The sequence below is a fragment of the Pecten maximus genome, chromosome 5 (assembly GCF_902652985.1).
Source record: "Pecten maximus chromosome 5, xPecMax1.1, whole genome shotgun sequence".
NCBI classification, from domain to species: Eukaryota; Metazoa; Mollusca; class Bivalvia; order Pectinida; family Pectinidae; genus Pecten; species Pecten maximus.
In genome coordinates this window covers 45,749,959-45,764,513 of record NC_047019.1, presented here as the reverse complement: position 1 = coordinate 45,764,513, position 14,555 = coordinate 45,749,959, and the positions used below count along the sequence as shown (strand labels likewise).

The 14,555-nt window shown below is 37.4% G+C and overlaps 1 protein-coding gene across 1 annotated transcript; it reads right to left on the bottom strand.

Moving 5' to 3' along the window:
- Window positions 1-4,921: 4,921 nt before the first annotated feature.
- On the bottom strand, window positions 4,922-12,437 carry LOC117328173. The gene is made up of 3 exons (XM_033885581.1): window positions 10,168-12,437; window positions 6,880-6,935; window positions 4,922-5,359 (listed from the first exon to the last, which is right to left on the bottom strand). The coding sequence occupies exon 1, from the start codon at window positions 12,413-12,415 to the stop codon at window positions 10,244-10,246; it is 2,172 nt and encodes a 723-aa protein (XP_033741472.1). The 5' UTR covers window positions 12,416-12,437; the 3' UTR covers window positions 4,922-5,359; window positions 6,880-6,935; window positions 10,168-10,243.
- Between the last annotated feature and the right edge of the window lie 2,118 nt (window positions 12,438-14,555).

Genomic DNA, 14,555 nt, shown 5'->3' with positions numbered 1-14,555 from the left:
AGTAAGTCAAATAAAACAGAAAGGGGAGGTGACGGAGGCATTGTCAGTAAGTCAAGTAAAACAGAAAGGGGAGGTGACGGAGACATTGTCAGTGTCAAATAAAACCGAAAGGGGAGGTGACGGAGATATTGTCAGTGAGTCAAATAAAACCGAAAGGGGAGGTGACGGAGATATTGTCAGTGTCAAATAAAAACCGAAAGGGGAGGTGACGGAGACATTGTCAGTGTCAAAAAAAACAGAAAGGGGAGATGACGGAGACATTGTCAGTAAGTCAAATAAAAACAGAAAGGGGAGGTGACGGAGATATTGTCAGTAAGTCAAATAAAACCGAAAGGGGAGATGACGGAGATATTGTCAGTAAGTCAAATAAAAACAGAAAGGGGAGATGACGGAAACATTGTCAGTAAGTCAAATAAAACCGAAAGGGGAGGTGACGGAGACATTGTCAGTGTCAAATAAAACCGAAAGGGGAGGTGACGGAGATATTGTCAGTGAGTCAAATAAAACCGAAAGGGGAGGTGACGGAGATATTGTCAGTGTGAAATAAAAACCGAAAGGGGAGGTGACGGAGACATTGTCAGTGAGTCAAATAAAACCGAAAGGGGAGGTGACGGAGATATTGTCAGTGAGTCAAATAAAACCGAAAGGGGAGGTGACGGAGATATTGTCAGTGTCAAATAAAAACCGAAAGGGGAGGTGACGGAGACATTGTCAGTGAGTCAAATAAAACCGAAAGGGGAGGTGACGGAGATATTGTCAGTGAGTCAAATAAAACCGAAAGGGGAGGTGACGGAGATATTGTCAGTGAGTCAAATAAAACAGAAAGGGGAGGTGACGGAGATATTGTCAGTGAGTCAAATAAAACCGAAAGGGGAGGTGACGGAGATATTGTCAGTGAGTCAAATAAAACCGAAAGGGGAGGTGACGGAGATATTGTCAGTGTCAAATAAAAACCGAAAGGGGAGGTGACGGAGACATTGTCAGTGTCAAATAAAACAGAAAGGGGAGATGACGGAGACATTGTCAGTAAGTCAAATAAAAACAGAAAGGGGAGGTGACGGAGACATTGTCAGTTAGTCAAGTAAAAACCGAAAGGGGAGGTGACGGAGATATTGTCAGTAAGTCAAATAAAAACAGAAAGGGGAGGTGACGGAGACATTGTCAGTTAGTCAAGTAAAAACAGAAAGGGGAGATGACGGAGACATTGTCAGTAAGTCAAATAAAACAGAAAGGGGAGGTGACGGAGACATTGTCAGTTAGTCAAGTAAAAACAGAAAGGGGAGGTGACGGAGACATTGTCAGTAAGTCAAATAAAAACAGAAAGGGAGATGACGGAGACATGGTCAGTAAGTCAAGTAAAAACCGAAAGGGGAGGTGACGGAGACATTGTCAGTAAGTCAAATAAAACAGAAAGGGGAGGTGACGGAGACATTGTCAGTAAGTCAAATAAAACAGAAAGGGGAGGTGACGGAAACATTGTCAGTAAGTCAAATAAAAACAGAAAGGGGAGATGACGGAGACATTGTCAGTAAGTCAAATAAAACAGAAAGGGGAGGTGACGGAGACATTGTCAGTTAGTCAAGTAAAAACAGAAAGGGGAGGTGACGGAGACATTGTCAGTAAGTCAAATAAAACAGAAAGGGGAGGTGACGGAGACATTGTCAGTAAGTCAAATGAAACAGAAAGGGGAGGTGACGGAGACATTGTCAGTAAGTCAAATAAAACAGAAAGGGGAGGTGACGGAGACATTGTCAGTAAGTCAAATAAAACAGAAAGGGGAGGTGACGGAAACATTGTCAGTAAGTCAAATAAAACAGAAAGGGGAGGTGACGGAGACATTGTCAGTAAGTCAAATAAAACAGAAAGGGGAGGTGACGGAGACATTGTCAGTAAGTCAAATAAAACAGAAAGGGGAGGTGACGGAGACATTGTCAGTAAGTCAAATAAAACAGAAAGGGGAGGTGACGGAAACATTGTCAGTAAGTCAAATAAAACAGAAAGGGGAGATGACGGAGACATTGTCAGTGTCAAATAAAACCGAAAGGGGAGGTGACGGAGACATTGTCAGTAAGTCAAATAAAAACAGAAAGGGGAGATGACGGAGACATTGTCAGTAAGTCAAGTAAAAACCGAAAGGGGAGGTGACGGAGACATTGTCAGTAAGTCAAATAAAAACAGAAAGGGGAGGTGACGGAAACATTGTCAGTAAGTCAAGTAAAACAGAAAGGGGAGGTGACGGAGATATTGTCAGTAAGTCAAATAAAAACCGAAAGGGGAGGTGACGGAGGCATTGTGTCAGTAAGTCGAATAAAACCGAAAGGGGAGGTGACGGAAACATTGTCAGTAAGTCAAATAAAAACAGAAAGGGGAGATGACGGAGACATTGTCAGTAAGTCAAATAAAACAGAAAGGGGAGGTGACGGAGACATTGTCAGTTAGTCAAGTAAAACAGAAAGGGGAGGTGACGGAGACATTGTCAGTAAGTCAAATAAAACAGAAAGGGGAGGTGACGGAGACATTGTCAGTAAGTCAAATGAAACAGTAAGGGGAGGTGACGGAGACATTGTCAGTAAGTCAAATAAAACAGAAAGGGGAGGTGACGGAGACATTGTCAGTAAGTCAAATAAAACAGAAAGGGGAGGTGACGGAGACATTGTCAGTAAGTCAAATAAAACAGAAAGGGGAGGTGACGGAGACATTGTCAGTAAGTCAAATAAAACCGAAAGAGGAGGAGACGGAAACATTGTCAGTAAGTCAAATAAAACAGAAAGGGGGGGTGACGGAGACATTGTCAGTAAGTCAAATACAACAGAAAGGGGAGGTGACGGAGACATTGTCAGTAAGTCAAATACAACAGAAAGGGGAGGTGACGGAGACATTGTCAGTAAGTCAAATAAAACAGAAAGGGCAGATTATGATCCATCACGATTTCATCAAATACTGGAAATCACGCTGGTCACCATCGACCTTACACACAGTGACTATTCCGTAACCATGGTTAACACTGGCATAACAACGAAGAAGCACGTTCAAAAGTTTGACAGAATTCAAGAATAGAGTATGTTGACGAATGGTACACGCACTCCTCACCAGTGAGGACATTTGGAATGGAGGTTCACCGGACACTTCTGTTGTCTCATATGGAACTGTTTTCGGGTGGGGCATTAAATTTAAAATGGTAAAATTCATATAAAATAGGACATTGTCAGCTAGGCCAACTGTTTCAGCATATTGGTTGAGAAGTGTGCTTACACTGTTTCCGGGATCGCTTGTACGATTGGCATTTTAAAGAACAACACACTCTATACAAGCCAAGTGTTTTAAATCAAAGTGTTCAGCCCGGAGGATCTCCAGTATGTTGAACAACAGGCCAAGCATTTAAACTGTGCTAAACTCTCCTAAAAAGTATAGTTACTGCAATTCAGTAAACTAACTATGATGTAGTGCTTTCAAACCAGAAGGACGTAAATTAAACAAGGACAGTAATTGCCAAACGTATAAATTATACGGAAATTTTGTATGCTATTTATTCCAATCTTGTGAGCCAGTTGTTCGGCATACAATGAAGGAGCAGTATTATCGATGTCAAGAATTGATGAAAATTTGTCAAATCTACATGACAAAATGATTCAGCTAAAGGGACGAACGACCTACAGCGTATTCACGACAATGTTTCACTCAACACCAATAATGTATTCGTACATATTTAAAACAAGATAAAGTAGTACACATTGACCACCAACAATACCTAACTATGTTCGTGTGTCCTTTCTCTTTCCGTTGTTAATGCTCTCTGTGTCAGAGTATGCGTCCAGAGGTTCACCAAGTCCTGTAATATTACTGTGTTTATGACATGAGTTGCGCGATAGCGCATGTGTGTGAGAAACTCCACAATGGAAATCATAATTTAATTTTGACATTAATAATGAAATTAATGGAATGACTCTCCTAAATAAATGCAAAGTGATGCCTCTTACTTGTTATTTCGATATAGTTGTGTTATATATTAGTGACTAAAGGGAGACAACCCTTACAGAAGTGAAAGATGAATGTATTTTATTCAAGGGAAATAACTCTTACGATCTTATATGTAATAGATCATAGACTTGCTTTGTTTACTGACTAGTGGTTGTTTACAAGAAGTGTGTTAGAAAATGTAATTGAAAGATTTAGCAATATAGTATAAATACCACGACAGACTAATTGTTTTTCAGAACTGGTTTACAATTGTTAAAGAGAGGTGTATGAATGCTGTCTGATTATTATTGCTTGGTACTGTAAAATATTGGATTTATAAACATTCCTACTTCTTGAGAAACGGATAGGAAAGGATAACTCAAGGACAGTTCTAAATTTAGCTGCTGGTTTTCATCTTTCTGTTATTATCACATAACAGTATTCAGGGCTAATAACGACAACAATGTTGATGACGACATCGTAAGTGCTGGTGACGACATAATATTTACATTTACACTACAGACCAACTATATAACTTTACCAAGCTCACTTAGAAGTTATGAGTCCATAACTTCCAAATCTTTATTATAACGTCATTATTATAGTGACGTCATAATTGTCACGTCGGCGATAACGAAAGATGGCTGTTGAAAAGGCTGTTCCGTCTTTGACGATAATAAGTTGTTCATTCATTAGTCTTTCAAATTCGTTGTCAAATGTAAATATAGGCATTGGACTGCTTTCATTTGGAAGTTATGGGCTGATGAATGCCAACTGAACAAAGGCAAATTCAACATGAAGCGCTAGCGTGCTTCATTAAATTTGCCTATGTCCAGTTGGCATTCATCAGCCCATAACTTCCAAATGAAAGCAGTTCAATGCTTAAATAATGATTTGATGAAGACGACATAACACTGTGCTGATGGTGACATAATACCGAGATAATGACGTCATAACTCAGTGATGTTTACGACATTTTATTCAATGTCGATGACGACATGACTCAGTGCTGTTTACAATTTTATTTCCCTTCAAATTTTTACACACATTTAGAATTAGCAACAATTAAGACAGACAATATAATTATATGAGCAGTTATAAATCCACTACAATACGTATATATACAGTCGCCTTTCGACTTACTCAAAAGATAATGTTGTCAAAAACTGAGATCTCCACTCCTACAAAACAACGAAAATAGTAATTGTCTTTATTCCGTATTGCTATCCGATATGACGTCAGAAGTCGGTGTTAGGCGAGTAGGCTTTGTCTGATCCGCCCTAAGGACAAGGGTGGTGCGGATACTCTCTGGACTACCTGGGTACTCAGGATTGCGACCACGCCCAGCATCACTCCGCGGACACAGCTGTCCGTCTCCTGTGTGGTATTTCCAGATGATAATCTATAGACCAACAGACAGACATCACTTAACATCGACGATTACACACCGGACTGAGGCCGGGGAGGATTCATTTTTAAATAAGAATAGTATGTGTTGATAACGTCCATCTTTGATAGATATCTATTTTATAGACCATTATTACTATGGCGCGGGAAGGATGTCATAATTAAATATTTTTGCCTTGGCAAAAATAAAATATTGCCTAGGCATTATTTCTGCCTAGGCAAAAATCGAATATTGCTTAGGCAAAAATATTTCTGCCTAGGCAATATTCGATTTTTGCCTAGGCAAAAATAACTTTGTTTCGATTATTGCCTAGGCAAAAATCAAATTTTGCCTAAGCAGAAATCGAATTTTGCCTAGGCAAAATTATATTTGCTTAGGCAGAAATATTTTTGCCTAGGCAAAAATCGAATTTCGCCTAGGCACAATTATTTTTGCCTTGGCAAAATTCGATTTCTGCCTAGGCAAAAATATTTAATTATGACATCCTTCCCGCGCCATATATTACAGCCGATACAAACACCGCGTCCTGATTACTCACAGAACGACAACATACAATCGTCTGACAAGATAATGTAAGTAACGGACGTTAGAATGTTAAAGTGTTGTGGATGTAGGTTGTATGGGTGTTACGAGATCACATAATTGTACAGTCTAGGGGAGATAATCTTACTCCATATGTATATGAGTTATTCCCCTTTATTGTAATTCTTTAGTTTGTGAGATACATTTTGAGGATTCATATAAAGACTTGGAACTGGAAAGACGTTTGTGATTTTGTCTGACGATATGTACCGTAAAGCGATTTCTCCATACCTCACAACATTACAAAAGAATGTCCAAGGTTTGGTTTAGTTGGGGCGCTTGGAGACCGGGTCACCATTTAGTCTATATTTAGGTTGCCCTAAGTTGTCCTTTTTACTTTTTTTTTGTAATAAACATATAAATGTTAATTCTAACTACATTATTGAAAAGCTCTTTGACAATGAGTACAATTCGTAAAACATCACCTAAGTTTACAGGCGGCCATAGAATTGGTTAACTGTTATATTATAGTTATTGCTGTCTTTTGGCCATAGAAAACAATACATATATGTACTGATGCTGTTTATCAGCATAAACCATCTCCATAAATATATCTATATAGATAATACTTCTACTTCCTACTATCTCCTTTGTCATGATTGTTTCATCAAGTTCAGAAAACATTATATGTGTCGTTGTTCTAGGATCATTGACTGTATTATCAAAAAAAGGGATCCCTAGTCTCCTGTAGCTACCAACACAGGATTGGTGGGTGAACTGAGCTGTAACATTGCTACCTTACTGTCCATATAAGTTACACTTAAATATTATAATGACATTCTTAATCATCCATTTTCCACAGTGATCAATACACACATATACGAGTATTGCAGTTGTGCATGTTCGCTGTGTCACACTGTGGCTGTTGGGTAGGACGTTATGTGGACCTATACAGATTTAGTGTTCCAAATAAGTTAAATGTCAACACTTACCCGTGGTTAGGGAGCTGGTGAGTTGGGTAGGCCTTTACGCACGAGAGGAGGTAGTTCTGCAGAAATAAACAACTTATATCATCTAACCGTATATTATACACATTTCAACAAACAGTGCATGAAATCTACCAATCTGGAATCAGTCAGCCATAGCAAACACACTTTTGGAGAAGAATTATTACCTTTTTTTCTTTACATGTCTAATCGATCAGCAATCACTATGTTAGTGTGTCCCCTCTCTATACATTCTATATCTATTTAGTACGTCTTAACAACAGAGATATATGGAATAATGACTTCCCTCTATATACAAATATCTGTTTAGTACGTCTTAACAACAGAGATATATGGAATAATGACTTCCCTCTATATACAAATATCTATTTAGTACGTCTTAACAACAGAGATATATGGAATAATGACTTCCCTCTATATACAAATATCTATTTAGTACGTCTTAACAACAGAGATATATGGAATAATGACTTCCCTCTATATACAAATATCTGTTTAGTACGTCTTAACAACAGAGATATATGGAATAATGACTTCCCTCTATATACAAATATCTGTTTAGTACGTCTTAACAACAGAGATATATGGAATAATGACTTCCCTCTATATACAAATATCTGTTTAGTACGTCTTAACAACAGAGATATATGGAATAATGACTTCCCTCTATATACAAATATCTGTTTAGTACGTCTTAACAACAGAGATATATGGAATAATGACTTCCCTCTATATACAAATATCTGTTTAGTACGTCTTAACAACAGAGATATATGGAATAATGACTTCCCTCTATATACAAATATCTGTTTAGTACGTCTTAACAACAGAGATATATGGAATAATGACTTCCCTCTATATACAAATATCTGTTTAGTACGTCTTAACAACAGAGATATATGGAATAATGACTTCCCTCTATATACAAATATCTGTTTAGTACGTCTTAACAACAGAGATATATGGAATAATGACTTCCCTCTATATACAAATATCTATTTAGTACGTCTTAACAACAGAGATATATGGAATAATGACTTCCCTCTATATACAAATATCTATTTAGTACGTCTTAACAACAGAGATATATGGAATAATGACTTCCCTCTATATACAAATATCTGTTTAGTACGTCTTAACAACAGAGATATATGGAATAATGACTTCCCTCTATATACAAATATCTGTTTAGTACGTCTTAACAACAGAGATATATGGAATAATGACTTCCCTCTATATACAAATATCTGTTTAGTACGTCCTTACAACAGAGATATATGGAATAATGACTTCCCTCTATATACAAATATCTGTTTAGTACGTCTTAACAACAGAGATATATGGAATAATGACTTCCCTCTATATACAAATATCTGTTTAGTACGTCTTAACAACAGAGATATATGGAATAATGACTTCCCTCTATATACAAATATCTGTTTAGTACGTCTTAACAACAGAGATATATGGAATAATGACTTCCCTCTATATACAAATATCTGTTTAGTACGTCTTAACAACAGAGATATATGGAATAATGACTTCCCTCTATATACAAATATCTGTTTAGTACGTCTTAACAACAGAGATATATGGAATAATGACTTCCCTCTATATACAAATATCTGTTTAGTACGTCCTTACAACAGAGATATATGGAATAATGACTTCCCTCTATATACAAATATCTGTTTAGTACGTCTTAACAACAGAGATATATGGAATAATGACTTCCCTCTATATACAAATATCTGTTTAGTACGTCTTAACAACAGAGATATATGGAATAATGACTTCCCTCTATATACAAATATCTGTTTAGTACGTCTTAACAACAGAGATATATGGAATAATGACTTCCCTCTATATACAAATATCTGTTTAGTACGTCTTAACAACAGAGATATATGGAATAATGACTTCCCTCTATATACAAATATCTGTTTAGTACGTCTTAACAACAGAGATATATGGAATAATGACTTCCCTCTATATACAAATATCTGTTTAGTACGTCCTTACAACAGAGCCATGTGGAATAATGACTTCCCTCTATATACAAATATCTGTTTAGTACGTCTTAACAACAGAGATATATGGAATAATGACTTCCCTCTATATACAAATATCTATTTAGTACGTCTTAACAACAGAGATATATGGAATAATGACTTCCCTCTATATACAAATATCTGTTTAGTACGTCTTAACAACAGAGATATATGGAATAATGACTTCCCTCTATATACAAATATCTGTTTAGTACGTCTTAACAACAGAGATATATGGAATAATGACTTCCCTCTATATACAAATATCTATTTAGTACGTCTTAACAACAGAGATATATGGAATAATGACTTCCCTCTATATACCAATATCTGTTTAGTACGTCTTAACAACAGAGATATATGGAATAATGACTTCCCTCTATATACAAATATCTGTTTAGTACGTCTTAACAACAGAGATATATGGAATAATGACTTCCCTCTATATACAAATATCTGTTTAGTACGTCCTTACAACAGAGTCATATGGAATAATGACTTCCCTCTATATACAAATATCTATTTAGTACGTCTTAACAACAGAGATATATGGAATAATGACTTCCCTCTATATACAAATATCTGTTTAGTACGTCCTTACAACAGAGATATATGGAATAATGACTTCCCTCTATATACAAATATCTGTTTAGTACGTCTTAACAACAGAGATATATGGAATAATGACTTCCCTCTATATACAAATATCTGTTTAGTACGTCCTTACAACAGAGTCATGTGGATTAATGCCTTCCCTGTATAAAACTTGCTAGGTACGCCCTCAATCAGGAGCCATTTGATGTCCCTAACACTACTCGTAGATCCTAGAACGACTCAACAGCTGTATGACAATCCTATCATAACTGGCGAGTCCTATAACGACTAAATAGCCGTATTATGTCCTTATCATCCCTGATGAGTCCTATAACGACTTAAAAGTTTGATGATGTCCCCATCATCACTGATTCTTAGAAGGACGAAACAGCTGTATGATGCAGCTTTATAACCACTATTTGGTAACTACATACCGACATTTAAAGGTTTTATTCACTTGTATGTCCCCCTATAAAACGTGTAAGAAATAAGAGATCTACCTTACATCATATCCTTGCATCAATTCAATCGAGTCATGAACAAGATTTATAAGTCTTTGATTTTGTAAACAGCAAGCTATTTGTCTTGCGCCATCACAATGACATTTTAATTATATGATGACACTAACCAGATAGTGACCGAGTGTTCCAGTGCCCGGATGTTTCGTGGAGTCGTATTTTGTGGATATGGAGACCGGTAAGTCGTCAACAGTTACACCACCACCTTTGGTTATGTCGGGATGTTGAACTTGGAAGAATTTCGTTGTTGCTATCAAGGCCTTTGGTGAGTGTGATGGCAAACTTCTGCGTCTGTCTGAACGTCCGTGTATCTCGTCTTGATCCAGTCATCCTTCTTACGACGCCTCGTGAATTCCTCGTTGCATAATTGGTTGCTGGCACATCAATGCTGTTCCTGTTCGTGTATGAATCATTATGTTCATATTGTGATATAATTTTGTCTTCGAGTCCGCGGCGTCCATGACGAGATCGAAATTCCCTTCTACGGCGCCCACTGACAGAGTTTCTCCGTGATCTTGTCTGGTTTGGGGTTTCCCGGTGTAAATACACGGAGTGTGACGTTACATGTTCTGAATTATTGATCAACTCTTTTATTTGATCATTTCCCGGTACAGATCTGTATACCGTACTTCTCCTTGAACGTGAATTCCTTAATTCTGTGGTTCGCGCTATGCGGCGAATTCCTCTTGTGGACCGATCCCGGTGTTTTAGGCGTTTGTTCCGAATTTCACTTCCTGTATTGATTCGCGAGGAGTCACTCACAGAATTGCGTTTATTGTCAACAAGTTTGACTCGAACAGATATACGATCCGTGGCGTCATTAGATCGATGTATAAACCTCCGAGTTTTCTGTCGTATAACAGTCAAATTACTACGAGTAGACCTGCGATGTTCACGCCGCGCATTATTTTCACGGCGTGCAGTAATACGAGTGTTACTGTGCACACTTTCGAATCGCCTAGATTCATTTTTGACACGCCGTTTCGTAACTGTACGGCGCTTGCTAGACCGTCTATTCTGCCTTTGTAACACGACGGGATTGTTTCTGGTATTGACCTTGTTATGTTCAATATTGACGTGGTTCCCATTAGTCACAATCTGTTCTGAGCTAACACCCGCCAAACCAATACCGTATTGTGCTGTCACGTTTGATTGCGTCATCTCAAATTGCCAGTTATTCGATGACTTTTCTACATTTTCCATTTCCAAACCTCCATTTTCAATATCGTCAATACGTCCACTAAGGGAATCATCTTTATTATTGTTTATCCCCTCTAAACCAATACTGGAGGAAATGCGTTTATACACTCGCGTTTGTCTCACTCTGCGAACGACTCTTCTGTTAGACCGAGGATAATCATGTCTTTGGCGTCTTTTGCTAGTTTGCATAGTAAATAGACCAATTACCGAATCGGTATAGGAATCAAGAGGTACGGAAATACGACCCAACTCATCACGTCTGATACTCTTACGGGCTCGCTTGGTGTTGTGTCTTATTCGGCGACGAACATCAGTCTCAAGTTCCCGCTCGACCACAGGAACGCGCGGTGATGATTCGAGGTCTGATACCGCTTGATGCAGTGCACCTGTGACCTGATGTCGTTTACTGGTATTTCTGTTTCTCCGACGATTCACTTCCAGTCGACTTCGTCTAGTAGACCTGCCCTGTGATGATGCTGCAGTGACACGTCTGAATTCGTGATCACTCTGCCTATGTCTCCTAGCAGTAAATTGCCTGACATATCTGGTACCTGTATCAGTCCGTCTCTGCCTCATAGTAGTTATTCGCCTGACAACATCTCTGTTGCCTGTATCTCTCCGCCTGTGTTCTTTAACAGTATTTTGCCTGACAACATATCTGGTACCGGTATCTCTTCGATTATGTCTCCTATTAGTACTCTGTCTGACGACATCTATAGTGCCTGTATCCCTCCTCCTATATCTCCTAGCAGTACTTTGCCTGACAATATCCCTGGAACCTGTATCCTTCCGCCGATTAAGCCTTGCAGTACTTTGTCTAACAACCTGCCTGGTATCTCTCCGCCGTTGTATCCTTGTAGAACTCTGTCCGACATCTTGTCTGTTACGAGAGACAGGTACTCTCGTCAAATCAGCGACTTTCTCAGTTGTTTTCGCTGATTCTACCCAAGCATCTGTTTTTATTGGACATAAATCATCTTGGTCTTGTGGGTTTATCGGCAGCTTCGCGGAAACTTGGGGCCTGTTATATTTATCGGCATCGCGTTCTACAGCGTTCGGTGGTCGGTCGTTCTGACGAAAGGCATGTTCAGAGCGAGCTCCCTGTATGAGGATCAGCATGGATGCGACCAACACACAAAATGACGTCACGCGCCGCATGACTGCAAAAGAATGAAATATGTTGAAGTTTTACTCCCTAACAGTTACAGCATATTGAGATGGCTGTCTAAGGAGGCACCAACAGTCTTTACAAAAGTAAGAAATATAATCAGCACGCATGAAAAGGTACGATGTTTGCGACGAAATAAGTAAGGCACCAACCATTTAACTTTAGCGGAGAGGCCTGGGATTTAAAAAAAATAATAGTTTGTTGGCAGTTTTGACGGGAAACAAATTGTTTGTAAATTGGAGCTAAAAATGGTTTGCTCCTTTAAGATTACATAAAAAAATGTTTTCATTTGACACATTAAAAAGACTGAAAGAATTCAAAATTTAATTTTTTTCTGGAGCTTTGCCCCCGAATACAAGGTCATAATTGTTTTTACATGTAATATCTACTACATATGTAATTTGTGAATTTCTTCATAATTCATAATTATATACTCAAAATTATTGTGTGAAATCCATTCTTACAAGAGCGTAATAAAAGTGATTGTGTTGTATTAAATTGTTGTTTCGTTTCAATCTGCATATATAACGGCTAATATTGCTTAATTTTATCAAACTTATTGATCACGCCAAAAATACTTAATTATCTCCTTTACTAAGTGGACAATCAAGATATTTGGCTGATATAAGACATGCATTAGATCTGTATCCTTCTACTCAATAAAAAGATGGACTGCTGTACAGGATGAATGATCAAATTTTTTAAACTGAAATAGATAGCAACGGTCGATGAAATCACAAATATATGAACACTTTATTTTCAAAACAAATGAAATATTCACGATGCCATTGGAAAATACAAAAAAAAAAAACAAAAAAACTTTGAAAACTTCAAATGGAAGTAAAAATATTATAGAGTTATTAAACTTTAATATAACTTTGCCTTTCATTCTAGGCAGAACAAATAAAGTGTTTTCCACCGAGTTTGTAAACAAAAATTGACCCTGATAAAAATCCCACCCTCTCGCTATGAAAGTTAAGGGTCATCTAAATAGGAGAATAACGTTGAATTTCAAACACAAATAAGTATCTAATAAATATTTGCACAAATATTGTCATGTAATATACCAAAATGTTTGTTTGGACATGTAGTTTCTTACAATTACCAATAATTTACTAGAGATGTTAACAGTTTCTTCTATAGAGTTACTTTGTGGTAAGATGAAGAATGGAATAATTCTGAGTCGCGCAAATGACCAAACCTTAAAAATAGCCAAGCTGTTATGCTCACAAGTGTCTATAGCACAGGGTAGGAGCATTTGTTTGACCAGATTTGAAATCTATGTACGTATAAGCGTTCATTTTGTTTTGACCTTGAAAAGCAAATGGCGGCTGTGAATAATATTACACAAATATGGCATATAGGGATGCAAGTCAAATTGTTAACCTGGTCAGTTTGCGGCCTTTTTCAGAAATATGCATATTTTACTCCAAACTCGACGGTTGAACATTTTTTTTTCTAAAAACAGCCTTCTTGCCATTTTCAGAGTTGTTTATAATGTCTAATAAGAGTATTTTTGATGTTTACAATACCTCCTTATATGCCATTTTTGTGTGATATCATTCAATAGCCAATTGCATTTCAAGGTCAAAATAAAAACGGTGTCTATGCATATAATAAAGTCAAATCTGGTCAAACCAATGCTCCTATTTTGTGCTTTAGACACCTATGAGCAATACGACATGGTTAGTTTGTGCAATATATGCGATACAAATGAGCTAATTATGTCCCCCTGAAACATGCATTTTTCGTTATGTTTTGTTATCAAATTACATGTCAACAGCAAGACCCACGGTTTGCCATGATACATACTAAAAGTTCAACATGTTACTTCTGTTAAATTGCACCATAATAGGGATTTATAGGCCTGTAAAATATCACTGTTTTGATTGGATTTGCTGTTTAGATGCCCCTTAGATACAAGCATTCCATTAATAAATCCAATAAGGTTTATGAGCTAAGAAACTCATGTACATGTATTAGTTTGAAATCCTGAACACCTTAGTTTCACATGCTCTAAGTCTGCCAAATGTCAAAATATGAAAGCTTTATATACCAATAGTATCACAAAGTCAAAGTTTTGTAACCGTATCTGCTCTAGACTTCAGTCATACTCTTAGAATAATAGAG

Coding starts and splice junctions, on each gene's coding strand:
- LOC117328173 (XM_033885581.1), bottom strand. CDS start 12,415: ATGCGGCGCGTGACGTCATTTTGTGTGTTGGTCGCATCCATGCTGATC.